This window comes from Mycteria americana, chromosome 1, assembly GCF_035582795.1.
Source record: "Mycteria americana isolate JAX WOST 10 ecotype Jacksonville Zoo and Gardens chromosome 1, USCA_MyAme_1.0, whole genome shotgun sequence".
In the NCBI taxonomy this organism is placed as follows: domain Eukaryota; kingdom Metazoa; phylum Chordata; class Aves; order Ciconiiformes; family Ciconiidae; genus Mycteria; species Mycteria americana.
Genome location: NC_134365.1, coordinates 163,604,000 through 163,617,671, shown reverse-complemented (window position 1 = coordinate 163,617,671; position 13,672 = coordinate 163,604,000). Strand labels below are relative to the sequence as shown.

Below are 13,672 nucleotides of genomic sequence, written 5' to 3'. Positions count from 1 at the left end.
TTTGCCTGGACATTGTAGGCTTCTCTGAAACAAACTCTGCTTTGCAGAAAAGTCCAGCGCCATTATCCTGCATTCAGTATGCAAGCTAGTGGGTCTGATGGCCAATGTTTCTGCGGTTCTGTAGTGTTTATCAGCCCTATAAAAGTATCGTTGTCTAGCTTAGGGTTAATCATGTTTTTCCATAGCTTCTAAATTCTTCAAGAATCTAATTCAGTGAATATACCAAGTGTCATTGTGTATTCCTTAAGTGCAAAGCTGCTACTTACTCATCAAAATGAAGTAGTGTGAAATCTCACTCTTCTTCAGTAATTGGAGTTATTTTAGAGTGTGCTTTCTGCAAAATTCCACAACCTGTTTTCTGTGCTGATATAGAATTTTACAGCTTTAGCATTGTATTTTTAGAAGAACACAAGGAGAATTGTTCTTGTATGCACATAGAGTGTTCTGAAGTCTGCATGGACACTAGTAAATAAAAACGTGACATTAATGTTCATTTAGAAGTGTGCATGTGGTTACCTGCATGACTATTAAAAAAAAAATTGCTATTAATATAGGAAGAAAATTGGCATTTTTCCTTGATGTTTGATTTTTACCATCTAAACCATGCCAGGTGGATTCACCAGATGAGATTACTCCTATGAGCTTTTCCTAGTGCACCTTCTAGTGGTGGGAGGTGTGTATGTGTATGTACATCTCTATATGTATGTGCCAACAAGCAATAGATGTGCAGCAGGCATACACTCCAGACATGCACTACAGTTGAATTTAACGTGAATGTCACTGTATTGGTGCTTTTCATCATCCTGTGTTTATAGAACCTGTTACATTAAAAAGATAATGCTTGTTATCTTTGTTTTTCCTATAAATTACAGTGTCTTGTATATTGTAGATTGCATAACTCCAATTGAGAGATACTGGAAGATTTTTTTTTATTATTATTCTGAAATTATAAAGCAAATCAAAACTTTTGCAGTAGCTGTTTTCTTGTGTTTTCCTTGCATAGCTTTATCTATCTGTTTGGTTTTCATATGATGATTATTGAGCAGGGAAGAACCTAGAAGTAGTGGGACACTGGGATGACTGGATTTTGGTGCTTGGGTCACAAAAAAACGCTGTTTTTAATACGTGCAGTAGTCTCCTGTAGAATTGGTGATGTTAATAAAATACAACTTGATTGTGCATTAAACTTTATTCTTGTGTTTAACAATTAGAGGCGCTTCCATTGCTGGTGAGAGTCATTCAGTCACCAGATGCCAAAACCAAAGAGAATGTCAATGCAACGGAGAACTGCATTTCAGCTGTAGGAAAGATAATGAAGTTCAAGCCTGACTGTGTAAACGTTGAAGAAGTCCTGCCACACTGGTTATCATGGCTTCCACTTCATGAAGATAAAGAAGAAGCTGTTCATACTTTCAATTATCTTTGTGACTTAATTGAGAGGTAAGGCAAAGTCTTGACATAAATGCAGAAAATAAGCCTGTTTGCAGGTTCTTTCCTTGCATTCATTTTCCCAAAACTGAGAAACTGTCAGGTTAATCTGCATATGCTTTAGAGAAGATAATTTGGGATGCCAGAACAGAACCTTCCATGACGTTATTGCTGTTTTTTAAACAGTTGGTGTTCTCATCCTAACTAATGTCTGCATGGCTTCAAAAAATTGCTGGCTGCTTTATATGTACATGATGGGAAAGGATCAGCTGGGAACTTCTACAGAAAATTGCAGGAAAATTTTTGATACTCTGCTTACATATCAGCATTAATAACTGACCAGGTCTTTTTACTTAAGAGCAGCACACCTGCCCTTGCAGTGCCTTCTTTTCATAACCTTTTAAAGTAGCTTGGCACCTTTTTGCTTTCCAGAAGCTTGAGTATCAACAAAACAAAATATGAAGTAGAGAAATAATACAGATAAATTAATGGTACAGTGCTATCTCCTGTAATAAGTTTGTAATAATAATTTCAGTTACTGGTGAAAGCATCTTGTCCCACAGCTTGTTCTTTAGATTTGTGCTCCCCTCCCATAGGTCAGTGGAAGCAAAAAAAATATTCTAGCGTGGGCACAACTTGCTTTTCATAATTGAGTGGAGGAATGTCAGCTTCTGAATCATTATGTAGTAGCCATGTTCTGGCTGACACTGTATTATATCTTAGTAGAAAAGTAGAAAGGAAATAACTTAGCTTTCCTACAGTCTTTTCAACTATGTGAATACCTTGTATCTCTTGGTGCTTTACTAAGGCAAGGTCTCAAAATGGATGGTGGCAACTGAGGTCGCTATACTGATAATAGTACAGTTGTGTAGAGACACCGTTATAATACTGACGTGTATGCGTATACACGTGTATATAGAAATCGGGAATTGCAGTACTAGGACACTGTTGTACGCAGCTCTGTGCAGGTGGCTCAGCCTTGCTACGTACTTCTTTGGCGCTCTGTCAGTCCTACATTCACAGCCTCTGCGTTCCAGCAGCGGTAGGTGGCAGGGCTGGAAGTAGATCGTGTTTTCCACCCAGATCCCTGGTTGCCAGCGCTCCTCCACTCCAACACTTGGCTGGGAAAGAGGGAGCAGAACTGCTTACTTGCTGTGTCAGTGAGAGTGCTGGCAGGGAGCTGAAGTCACTGGTGCTCTCCGACACCAGTAACACAACCTCCTCCCCCTTGCAGCACTGAGAGGGGGAGGAATAAGCCCTCTTAGGCAGGGTATTTCTGTCACACTATTTACAGTTTCATCTGCATGGAACTCAGCAGTTCTGTAAAGTTCAGAACTTCTTCCTGATAAAGTGTAGGCCGATTAAAGAATCAGCTGGTTAAATATTAACAGGAGAGGGAACATTGTGTCAGCAGGCAACAAAGCTATGCATACTTATTCAGCTGAGTGAAACTTAGATGTAAATAAGCAGTAAATAAGGTTTATATGTAAATAAGGTTTAGAATAAGATATTTCAAAATCACTCAACTGACATGTAAAATGCTTACATTAATTTTTTCAGTTTACATTACAAATAAATTAATGTTTTATTTTGATTGTAACAGCAACAACCCAGTTGTCCTTGGTCCCAACAACTCTAACCTTCCCAGAATATTTGGTATAATTGCGGATGGTGAAATTCATGAAGCTATTAAACATGAAGATCCATGTACCAAGCGGTTGGCTAATGTTGTTCGCCAAGTGCAGGTAAATAAACGCTTCCTTTAGGTATAAAGGGAACATTTAGAATCTACTTTCAGAAGTAACCGAACTGTTAAACCAATTTTGAGAGCCTTGTCTCCTTAGAGATTAATGCTTCAACTAGTGATCTTGGGGATCCTTGGACATTCCTTGAACCATTAATGATAAAACTTGGTAACATTTGCACTTGAATAAAGCCCGTCTCTTTTTATAAACTTCAGAAGCTTATTAATTTAAAAAAAAAAAAAGTTTTAAGATATATGCAGCTAGATGGTTAACGTGATAGCCAGTATTAGTTGTTTGTGGGTTTTGGTTTGTTTTTTCTTTTTTTTCCTGAGCCAGAAATTAAAATCTGGAGAGAAATCTGCCGATCTCTGTATCAGTGAACTGTACTGCAGAATTTGATCCAACATGTGGTTCCTGTAAGGGTCCCCAGCACCTTGTGGTGACTTACTAATATAGCAGAGGCTTGAGATCTTTGCTAGAGAATGTGTGCAAACCACAAGTAATTTTACAACTGCCCTCTTTAATCCAGTGCAAATATAGGTGGCTGTTCAATGTTTTCCCTGCCTTTGGGGAACTGCCTCAAGGTTCACTTCCTTTATGCCACAATGAGTACTTACGGTGCTGGGTGATGAGGATGTTCAAGTATTTAAGCTGCGCCTCTCCGCAGTGTTGTAAGTGATAGTGCTTGTAGGGCAGATCTGATCCAGGGCCAAATGTTATCAGGTGGACTTACTTGACAGTCGCAGCACCTAATGATAGCAAGTAGTGTGCCTGGCAAGCATATAGCTTACAAAAATGCATAGAGTATTTGGAGCAGCAGCTGTTCAGTTGTTGTTCATTCTACCTGGCATGCTTTGGCAAAACTCAAGTTCAAGAATTTTAGGAATACTTGATTTTGGAAAGGATTCACTTGGATGAGTGTATCAGCCCGAGAGATCCAGTATGTCTGGTAGAAAATGAATTGTTCAAACTCTGAAGGCATAAAAAGAATGAAAACAAGCAGTTTCAAAGTGAAAGTGATATAAGTGGCTGCTCTAGATTCTGGCTGACAGATATGAATCTTTGCTGTTAGTGCTTAAAGTCTGGGTATGGAACTTTGTATTAGGGTATGCTAATGCATTTGTTCAGTTTACCTTAAATGCTCAAGGTTAGTTGATTTTTTTTTTTTTTTTTTTAATTATACAGTGGCACAGTCGTGTATAGATTAGTTGTGTATGGCAAAGTCTTGTTTTGGCCAGGAATGATAGGAACATTAAGATGGAAACAAGACTTCTGCATTGGTTAAATGGTTTACCTTCACACTGTGGGAAAAAAAAATCTTAAAGGTCATGGTTTTTTAAAAAATATAAGTTTAGCTTACTGTTACCAATCCTATCTCTCTTCACACATAATACTTAGACTTTAGTGAAGCACTGCAAATGTTTTATACCATGATAGGAACTTTAAAGGCTGTGTAGTTGCTAACAGTCTGCCTGCTGCTGCTTCCCAGATTCCAGGAGAAAGGAATTTTTTTTTTTTATGATCTCAGTAAGCTGTTCCACTGCCAGCATCTGACATGAGTAACATTATGGTCATAGTTGGAATTAAACATAAACTTTTTTCCTCATGCTTAGGTATTCTCAGACCAGAAATACTTCAGTGTAGTGTATCAATTCAAATGTGTCAGAAATGCTGGAAGAGCATGTTTAGTTTTGCAATATTCCATTATAGATTGAGAGTTTAAAATGCCTAGTATTACTTAACACTAAAAACACAAACTCAACTTGAGGACTGTTTTCAAATTCTTTTGAATTCTGTGAATCCATTTCTATATGATTTTTTTAAAGAATGTGTGAGAAAAGGGCATTATAATAGAGCTGAACATAAAATATACCAAATATAAATGAAAACCATTGTTTTTAGTTTACTTCAAGTATACTGCTATCGCAAAAGCCAATCTAAAGACCTACAGCCAGTCACCTGCAATTTTTTTTCCTATCATTGTCCTTCTGAAGAAAGCAGGGTGCCAGTTGCTTCCAGCTTCTATTGATAAGTTAATAAATACTCTCAACCTTTTTTAATTTTCAGCATTTTCTGGTACCATTAGAACCAGTCCCTCCTGATGGTGACTTTAAAAGCTCACGTCTCAGCCAAGGGCTGTGGTAGCACAGATGAGGTATACTGAGGGCCAGGAAAGTGTGGGTTTATGTTTACCCAGATAGATGCTATGTTTGTTCTCTTCTCTCTGGGAAGTAATTTACCATTCCTTTCACTAAAGAGCAATGCCGTGTGTTGGCAGCAGAATTTTGCACGTACGCACATAGCGTATGTAGCGTGTCATGCTGTTATCACAGTGCTCCCTTCCTCTGAATGCGTTACTGGTGCACCAGTGCCCAAAAGGTACTCTCGCATTGAGGTATGGTTCGGTTCTCCCTGAACGCTGATCTTTTAACTTCAGTGCAAAACAGAGCAAATGGTTAGGCTGTGGCTAACTTCAGAGTGTCAATTGTCATTTGACCCGCTTAGTTATAGGGAGTTCCCAGGAGTTTCAAATCAATTACGCTGGTGCTATTTAACCAGAGCTTGCCTCTGTTTAGCATTTTAGAGCATCTCTAGTTGAACCTGCGTAGGGCTGTGTGTAACTGAAGATTTCGGTCTGTTCTCTTTGGCATATATATTACAGGAATAAGCCCAGTGAATGTTGAGCGTTGTAAACATATGCAAGTTTAGCGTGTGCCTTACAAGCTTGTCAGCCTGCATAAAGACAACTTCTCATTTGTTTTCTAGACATCTGGAGGACTGTGGACAGAATGCATATCACAGCTCAATGCAGATCAACAGGCAGCCATACAGGAGCTCCTGAACTCTGCTTGAAGGGCCTTAATTATCATCTGCAAGAAAACTAACTCCAAATAAACGTTTACCCTATTGTTTAGGTTTCTTTTGTTTCTTTTTTGAGTAAAACCAGAACTGTAGTGCGTGTAGGCCATTCTTCTGCAACCTACAGGCAGTGGCAGCAGGAAGAAGCATTCTTTCAGAACGGTGTTTAAATCGGTTTCTATCCCACAACATGGAAGAAGTTTCCTGTAAACCCTACAATAGCACTGAAGAGTATTTTTCTAACGGTATAAGCCATCCACACGATGGTGAAAGGGAAACAAGTTGAATTTTCTCATTAGACATAATGAATTAAGAAACAGCTTTAAGACCTTGTATTCAGCAGTAGATGTACGTTATACCAGATAAACGTTTCTCTACATCTAGTGTTAATTGTATTAATTGGAGTGTGAGTCTTTGTAGGGTAGAAAGTGTCCTTCTGCCCAACAAGTTAGTAGATCAAAAGATGAAAAACTGAAGACAAACATCGAGCATGAAGACCTCATTGATCGCACTTTCAGATTCCCAAAAACAACTTGTACAGTGACTCAATGAGGAAAGCTGTTCAGCTTCCAGCCCTTGAATGTGAAGTCTCTTTGGCATGTCTGACAGTATCTCATTCACTCCTCAATAAATGACATTGAAACACAAGAAGCTTGTGTAGAAGTTCAGTGATGTGTGGTTCTTTTAATTTCCTCTTGTGAAAAGATGCAAGTAACAAGCTATACAAGTCATGATTTTATATTTGAAACTTTGTATATTGTTGCCTATTTACAGATTTTATGCATTTTTGTTTCTTGACTTTTTTAACAAATTTTTCACCCGAGTGTGTAGAATGGAAACTTAACGGCATTCCTTTTATGACAGCAAATTTACATATCTTGACTTTAAAATGTTTTCCATGTTCAGATGCATCTGCATTTCATAACTTATAAGATGTAGTGTTGTTCCAGCTGCAAATGTGCAACATGATCTGGCAGCCAGCGATACTGTTACAGTTGTCTGTGTTTTGTTTAAAACAATCGGATAGTTCATAGCCTGACCTGAAAGAATCAAAAAAACTTCTCAGGTCTTTTTGGTACTGCAAGAGCAATACATCAATTACCAGCTAACACACCAGCAAACATAAGCATAGAGTATCTGATTTCTAACAAAGGTGAGTGAAGTTTTTGCACTCTCTTACTTTGAAGATGTTAGTATATGCATTGATCTTTAAAAACTTCAGTTGTTTACTGAAGTGTTCTTCAAGTTAATCTCAATACTCTCTTAAAACATACAAATCTTTTCAAAGATGGTGTAAGTTTTCTCCCTTTACAACAAGAAAAGGTGGAACTTTACATGTAATAAATTCCTCTCTGACTAAAGAATAAACTTAGTTTTGCCTTTGAAAATGTTTCAGAAAAATCCTGGTACAGAATGAGGTGTATCAAAAACTGCCTAGGACCATTACAGCCAAAAGTTTGCAACACGGACTGCCTTAACCATATGGGTTGACGCTGTAGGTTGTCTAGAGGCAGCTGGAACAGTGTAACAAAGTACCTACTGGTCCAGTTTCCACTTTGTTCAAATGTTGTTAATCTTGTATCTGCAGAAATTCAAGCATTCGTACATCTGGAAATTGAACTGTTAAGGATTAGATACCAGTACTGTGAGAGAACTAGTAAGTCAGGTCGGTTATCTCAAGCACTGGTCCTGACTACAAAGACTGGGTTATTTTGTGTCTTTCATCTTTCCTGTTGATTTCTTCTTTTTTAAGTATTCTTTATTTTAATTTCCCCTCAGTCTGAAACATTTAAGTTTTTCCCTGCAGCTTGCTTTTTGTACTTTATCTCAAAGCTTCAGCCTTAGATTTTTTTTTTTTTCTTTTCCCTTCTTTGGATTACCACTGTGTGGAGAAACCAGTAGTACATTTGGTATTTCCCTGAAGCAGCATCAACTTTGGCTCTCTGTAGTGTAAGAGAGCAGCATTCTAGTTGCTCTCCTAATGGACCAACTTCAATCTTTTCGTCTTTTCAGTCCAAGTAAATGAGAACAAATAGAACCGGGAGATGGGGTAGCTCTGTGTGCCAGAGCCAGCATAGAGCAACTTTGTGCAGTTGCTTCTGCCTTGTTAACAATCATTTTATCAAAGAAAAGGGCACCGAGTGAGTCACTGGCCACTGGCCACTGCCGGCCTGACAGGTGGGTCTGTTCCAGGGAGTACCTGGAGGTCTCGTCTTGCCCATCCCCACTGAACTTTTGTCAGGGCTAATCCGGAAGCTTCTCTAGCATTTTCTCAGCTCGCGCAAGCTTTAAAAACCCTACGCTCCCTTTCCACATATTTGAAAGCTGTCTGAATCACTAATCTTAGCTTTTCAGGTTCCTTAATTGATGCTTACAGGAGTACAGAATTTTTAAGCAGTCAACTGTTCTTCATCTTCCACAGCACTGAAGTACTCGAAGTACAGTAGAACAGTAGCTTTATCTGCAGCTATCAAAAAATAAAAAGTCATCCTTAGGAAGGAGTTGAAGGAATCTAACTGTGGTACTGATAGGGGAAGGGCCATAGTTTTATTTCAACCATTTTTCTTGAGTATAACTCCAGTCGTGCTTTATCAAAACGCTCAGCCATTGCATTTGGTAAGAGATGTACCTAGTGTAGCGTAAAGAGCACTGCAAAAAATAGTGGTGCTCTGCTTTGGCAGAACAAAGAGGTACTGAAGCCACCCTGGACATCCAAGCAAAAGTGTTCAAAGTTGTACTCGGTAACAACAAAAAACTAGAAAACTTCCCACGCTTTGGACACGGTGTTCCAGTATTGCAGTTTTATTAGCTTATTTAAGCATATAATAGTAACTAGCGTTCAGGACCATTGCTTCCAGAAGTAGCTCATCTCCTGACGCTTAGGTGAGTTCCCGTCTAAACTTTCATCTGTTCTTACTGTTCTGAAGGTGAAACTACTTGCTTTTTGTTCACAGCTCTAGGTTGTTCATGAAAGATATTAATGCTGATAAATGTCTAGTCTCCTTTGCCTGGCTTTGTCTACAAGATCTCCCCGAGAATCCCGTGCCAAATCTGTGTAAGAAAGTGACTTGTAGACTTCATGTTTTCAACACGGCGTTTGTGTACTGCTGTGGCATTCTGTCATTGCCTTTTCTCTGCAGAGACTTCAAAGTAATGCTGAGTGCAAGGGCTGCTATTCCCCAGCATAGAGCAGGTGTTGTTATGCCAAATGTTGTCTGTTGTTTACACATCTACATCTTTCAGTCTCATGTATGGAGTACATGCGTGAGAGTAAGACGTGTTGCACAGTTGGAATTTTTGATGAAATAAAGAATTAAGGAAGGTGAATTTCCTAATGACTCTGTGTATGCATGTATGTACTGGGTATGCAGCTGCCTTGGGCTCTTGAACTGGAGCCTTATTTTTGCCTTCGTGGTGTCCATAGGGGTGCACACATACACTGAGTCTTCCAAATACAATGAGGGTGGTATTAAAAATAGTGCAAAAGTCAGGTATTTGCCACCCCATTTTTTTTTTCAACTTTGAAGTATTTTGCTGTGCATCGGAGCAGCCTTAGCCTTTGCTACTTAATCATGCAGTCCGCTCTTACTTGCTAACTTAGCCAATTGTACTTACTTGCATGGGGCTTGATGGTCTCTTAAATTCTAAGAAATGCATTTGTTGTCTTCCGAGAAGCAGTAAACAGGATCTAAGCTTCTGTCTAGTAGAGGTCCTTTTCCCTTTTTGATTATCCTGAAGATGTTTGTATTGCTTCAAGAAAGAACATCTCGCAGGACAGCTTAACATCTGTTGAGGCTTCAGAGGTATGGGCTCAATATTGGATAAAAGTCATGGGATTCGTCTCGCCTGATACTGGGTATCTGTAACAAAGTTTGTACATAAATAATTGTCTGCAGCCCTATTCAGTGAAGGAAAACAGGTGTGTCTAGATGATGATAGATTTTGTCATAAGGAAGTGTTTGAGACCAAAGGAGACTACCATCTGAGTCGCTGCTGATAGACAAGAAACTGTTAGTGCCTCCGGTGGTCCTTGGGATGGTGTTTATTATTGGCAGTTCGATGGCTCACTGAATAGCCTCCGTAGTTGTACTATAATGCAGCTACTTAGATTCCAGGAAATCAGTGTGTTTCCATTTTTTTCCTACTCCTAGAATCAACCAATTAAAAAAAAAAAAAAAAAGTTTCTCTAAAAGTCAGCCAGGCCCCCTGCTGCTTCATCGTGTCAGTTCTGAAGGAGATTTCACTAACTCTTGAGGTGTTTCACACTGACCGGTAAATTACCTGCTATTTAATCCCCATTCAAAGGTGTGATTCAGAAGACCCTTTTATTTCCGGAGGGTGTAAGCTACCTCCACCAACATCTCCTTTTGTCATCAAGTTAGTTAGGCTAGCATAAATCGGAGAGAAATCTCAGACTAACATACTGTTAATACACTAACTATTAACAAGTATAACACTAAGTTTGTGCCTCTTTGCCACTAATGAATTAATTTTCCTCTTTCACAGGAGCCTCATTCAGGAGACATTACCCACTGCTATAGCCCTAGAAGCCATAATTTGGTTTGCTTTTTGTTCAGGAAAAGGTTTCTACAGCATCTTTTCTGACTCAAAAGGGATACGAGGAATGGAGACCCATTCAGAACAGAAGCAAGCCGTGTGTTTCCTATCTTTGAATACAAAATGCTAAGCTCAGTAACAGTATGGTTATTCCAGTAGAAATCTAGGTTTTCTCTCTTGAGTTTTAGAACTTTTCTGTATCAGAGTATTTGCTTTTCAAAGGCGGTGTCTTGTTCCTTCACGGCCTATGAGGCCCAAATGTTTGGTCTTTACATTTGTTATGCATTCACAGATTTTGCTTGCAGAATTGACTCCGATCTTTCTAATTACCTGATAGAGAAGAAACCAAATAGCCGCTCAGCTATTCTGAGTCTATTTAGGAAATCAGCCTGGGGATGGCAGCCTGGGATGATGATCTCCGAGCGCTCTTGCAAGGCTGGAGTTAGTGTTAAATTGACATCTTTGGTTTGGAGATGAGAAACAGCGATTTCTGCTCTGAGGAGACTATTTCTACAATCTCTGTCAGATCTGTTCCTGTCATTCCAGTTCAGACCAGTGAGGTAATTTTCTCCGTATGTTTTCAAGAAGGCAAGGTAGGACCTAGTATGTTCAAGTCAGTTTTGATTTTTATGATTTTGCTTTCTCACTCAAGAGGCTGACCATGACCTCGCTTCAGGTGCAGGGAATTTTTGCGGCTGCTAAACCATGAAATCAAAATGTCTTCTGAGTTTAGTATTGGTACCACTCTTAATTTAAGAATAACTTAAGCTAATATAACACTAGATGCACACAAGTATTTGTAGTGGAGTTTCACTTATTTAGCAATAGATACTGTAAATTTAACAGTAAGCAGTGAATGCCTTAAGGGGGGTTTGGTTTTTTTGGGAGGATGTGGCGTTGTGGGTTGCCCCTAGCAGAGGAGGTTCAAAGCTCTCCTGAGGCACCACATGAGCAATACTGGTTGCTGAAATGGAATTGGGGAATTTTCTTCCAGAAAAGTGGGAATGATGCATGTTGGCAGATGCTCCCTAAGGGACCATTACCCAGGGGTAAATAGTGAAGTACGCCTGAGTTAGCGGGAATTACAAGTTTAACTTCAGTCAGTTTTGCTCAGAAGGTCTTTACTTGCCTCTCATTTTGCCAACACCATTACCCCTGGTTGCTACCTTTTTGACGATGGCCATTGTCTTTTGAGGGTGGGGAAGGAGGAAAAAAGAAAGGGGATATTTCTTCAACTTACTATTGCTGCATTAAATTTGTAACTGCTTTTTTCCTAAGTAGCAACAGAAAGTTATATTTTAAATATATCTGAAGTATGGCTTTTCATGTAATATGTGCTGTTAACAAAACGTTCTATAACAACTGCACGGTCCTATCTTGAGGTGATAGGATTTGATGTAAATTAATTAAAAGGTTTAATATTCAGTTCATATACTATCTTAAAAACTAATGCTCATTTTCCAACCAAAAAAGCTTGGAATAAAACTCATGTTTTGTACTCAGACCTGCGAAAAATATGGTCATAACACAATATCTTGAATTGAGGAAGTTAACGTTGCCTGAATTACTTGAAGTAAAATTGTGCAGCATTACCATTTTTAAATATCTGAGAATAAAATACCAAGAGACATTTTTACCGTGGAGTTTTGTCTGTTTAGGAGTTGGTATTCCTGGGGGGGGCAGGGGGAGGGCAAAAATCCCCAAACCCAATAAACACCAACCCCCCCCAAAATTGCTAAAATGGGGCCTTATCAACAGTTAGCATGAAGAGGTGTGTGGATGCAGTGGTTATACTTCACCGGTTCTGTGCTCCAGCTAAAGTTTCTTCTGGCCAGTAGATGGAGACGATACAACTGAATATTAGAAGGCCACGCACTTGTACTAGGGAAGTTTGATACTTTACAGTCCTTAGGTTTTTTTGGAGGGTGTTTCTTAACAGGACCGTCTTCTAGGCAGAGTGTTAAACTGCAACTTCTGTTCACTGAAAACGTGTGCACAGAACAGGTAGTTTGTCTCGAGAACTGCCTATTGCAACCACAGAGGAAGAAAACAGAGAAAGGGGGAGTGTAAAATCAGTACAGGTTTAACCAGGTCTCCTCCCTATCCCAGCTTCTCCCATCATTAAAAAGTCTGAATAAGTACATGTCCATAAATAGTCTGAAAAAGTACATGCCCATAAATAAACGTCTCATTGTAGAATGTGACAGCCATAGCAGCTTTCTCCTTGCTGCTATGAAGGCAAACTCTGGCTTTGGAACCTGCCACTTGTCCTCGTCCGCAGGGTAAGGGGGAAATGAGTTTCATTGGGGGTTGCCTGTCAGTCTCTGGCAGCTGTGTGGATGAGCTCCTGAGGCTCTACTTTAACACAGAAAAGTGTGGATTCCTGTCCTTAAAATGAGTAAAAGCTTAAAGATATTGCTGGAGGTAGCAGAGTGTGATAAGAAAATGTATTTCAAGTGGAAAGTTGAAAAGGGATAACTGGGGAGAAAAAAAAAAAAGGATATGAAATTTGAGAAGATGGAGTCTTCGTTTGCCCTCATTGCCATTAAAATCTTTTCACATTATATTTATTACCCTTGGGGAAAACAAACAAACTACATATAAAATGGCCTAGCCCAAACCACCAAATTGCTGGGAATTGGACTCCTCTCATCACTCTTATGCCTGAGCATAAAACAGAACTCTGTGCAGTTGCCCATTGTAACTTCTATTTTCTAAATAAACATCTCATAATGTTTTATAGGTCCTAATATAAGTGCAGTAGATAATTTTTGCCCTGCCTCATTTTTCAGCTGTCTTGTCTATAGTGTTTTGTTTGCTGGAATCTGAGTCCCTTGCTAGTCTTTTAGAAAAGATGGTCTGGTTTCAGTTGGTGCATTTTGTAGGTCTATTTTTCTTCTTTAACACAGCTGCCAATGTTTTTCTTCATGAAAAGTGTATTGAAAATTCAAACAAATTTAAAAAATGAACTTCTTGACAACAAATCACATGGACTTTGTGTCTAAACTGTGAGACATGGACACCTAAATATTTTCTCTAGCCCTTATGCTGACATACCATCCCTAACTTCAAAATGCAAGCAA

At 39.1% G+C, this 13,672-nt stretch overlaps 1 protein-coding gene across 1 annotated transcript in view; it reads left to right on the top strand.

Annotated features, from left to right (window-relative positions):
• IPO5 (importin 5) overlaps positions 1 to 6,083 on the top strand; it is a 44,950-nt gene extending 38,867 nt beyond the window's left edge. The window contains exons 24-26 of the mRNA XM_075526468.1: positions 1,212 to 1,440; positions 3,032 to 3,173; positions 5,940 to 6,083. Coding sequence (XP_075382583.1) covers positions 1,212 to 1,440; positions 3,032 to 3,173; positions 5,940 to 6,026 — 458 coding nt within the window. The 3' untranslated portion in view covers positions 6,027 to 6,083. The remainder of the gene's footprint in view (positions 1 to 1,211; positions 1,441 to 3,031; positions 3,174 to 5,939) is intronic.
• The last annotated feature ends 7,589 nt before the right edge of the window (positions 6,084 to 13,672 follow it).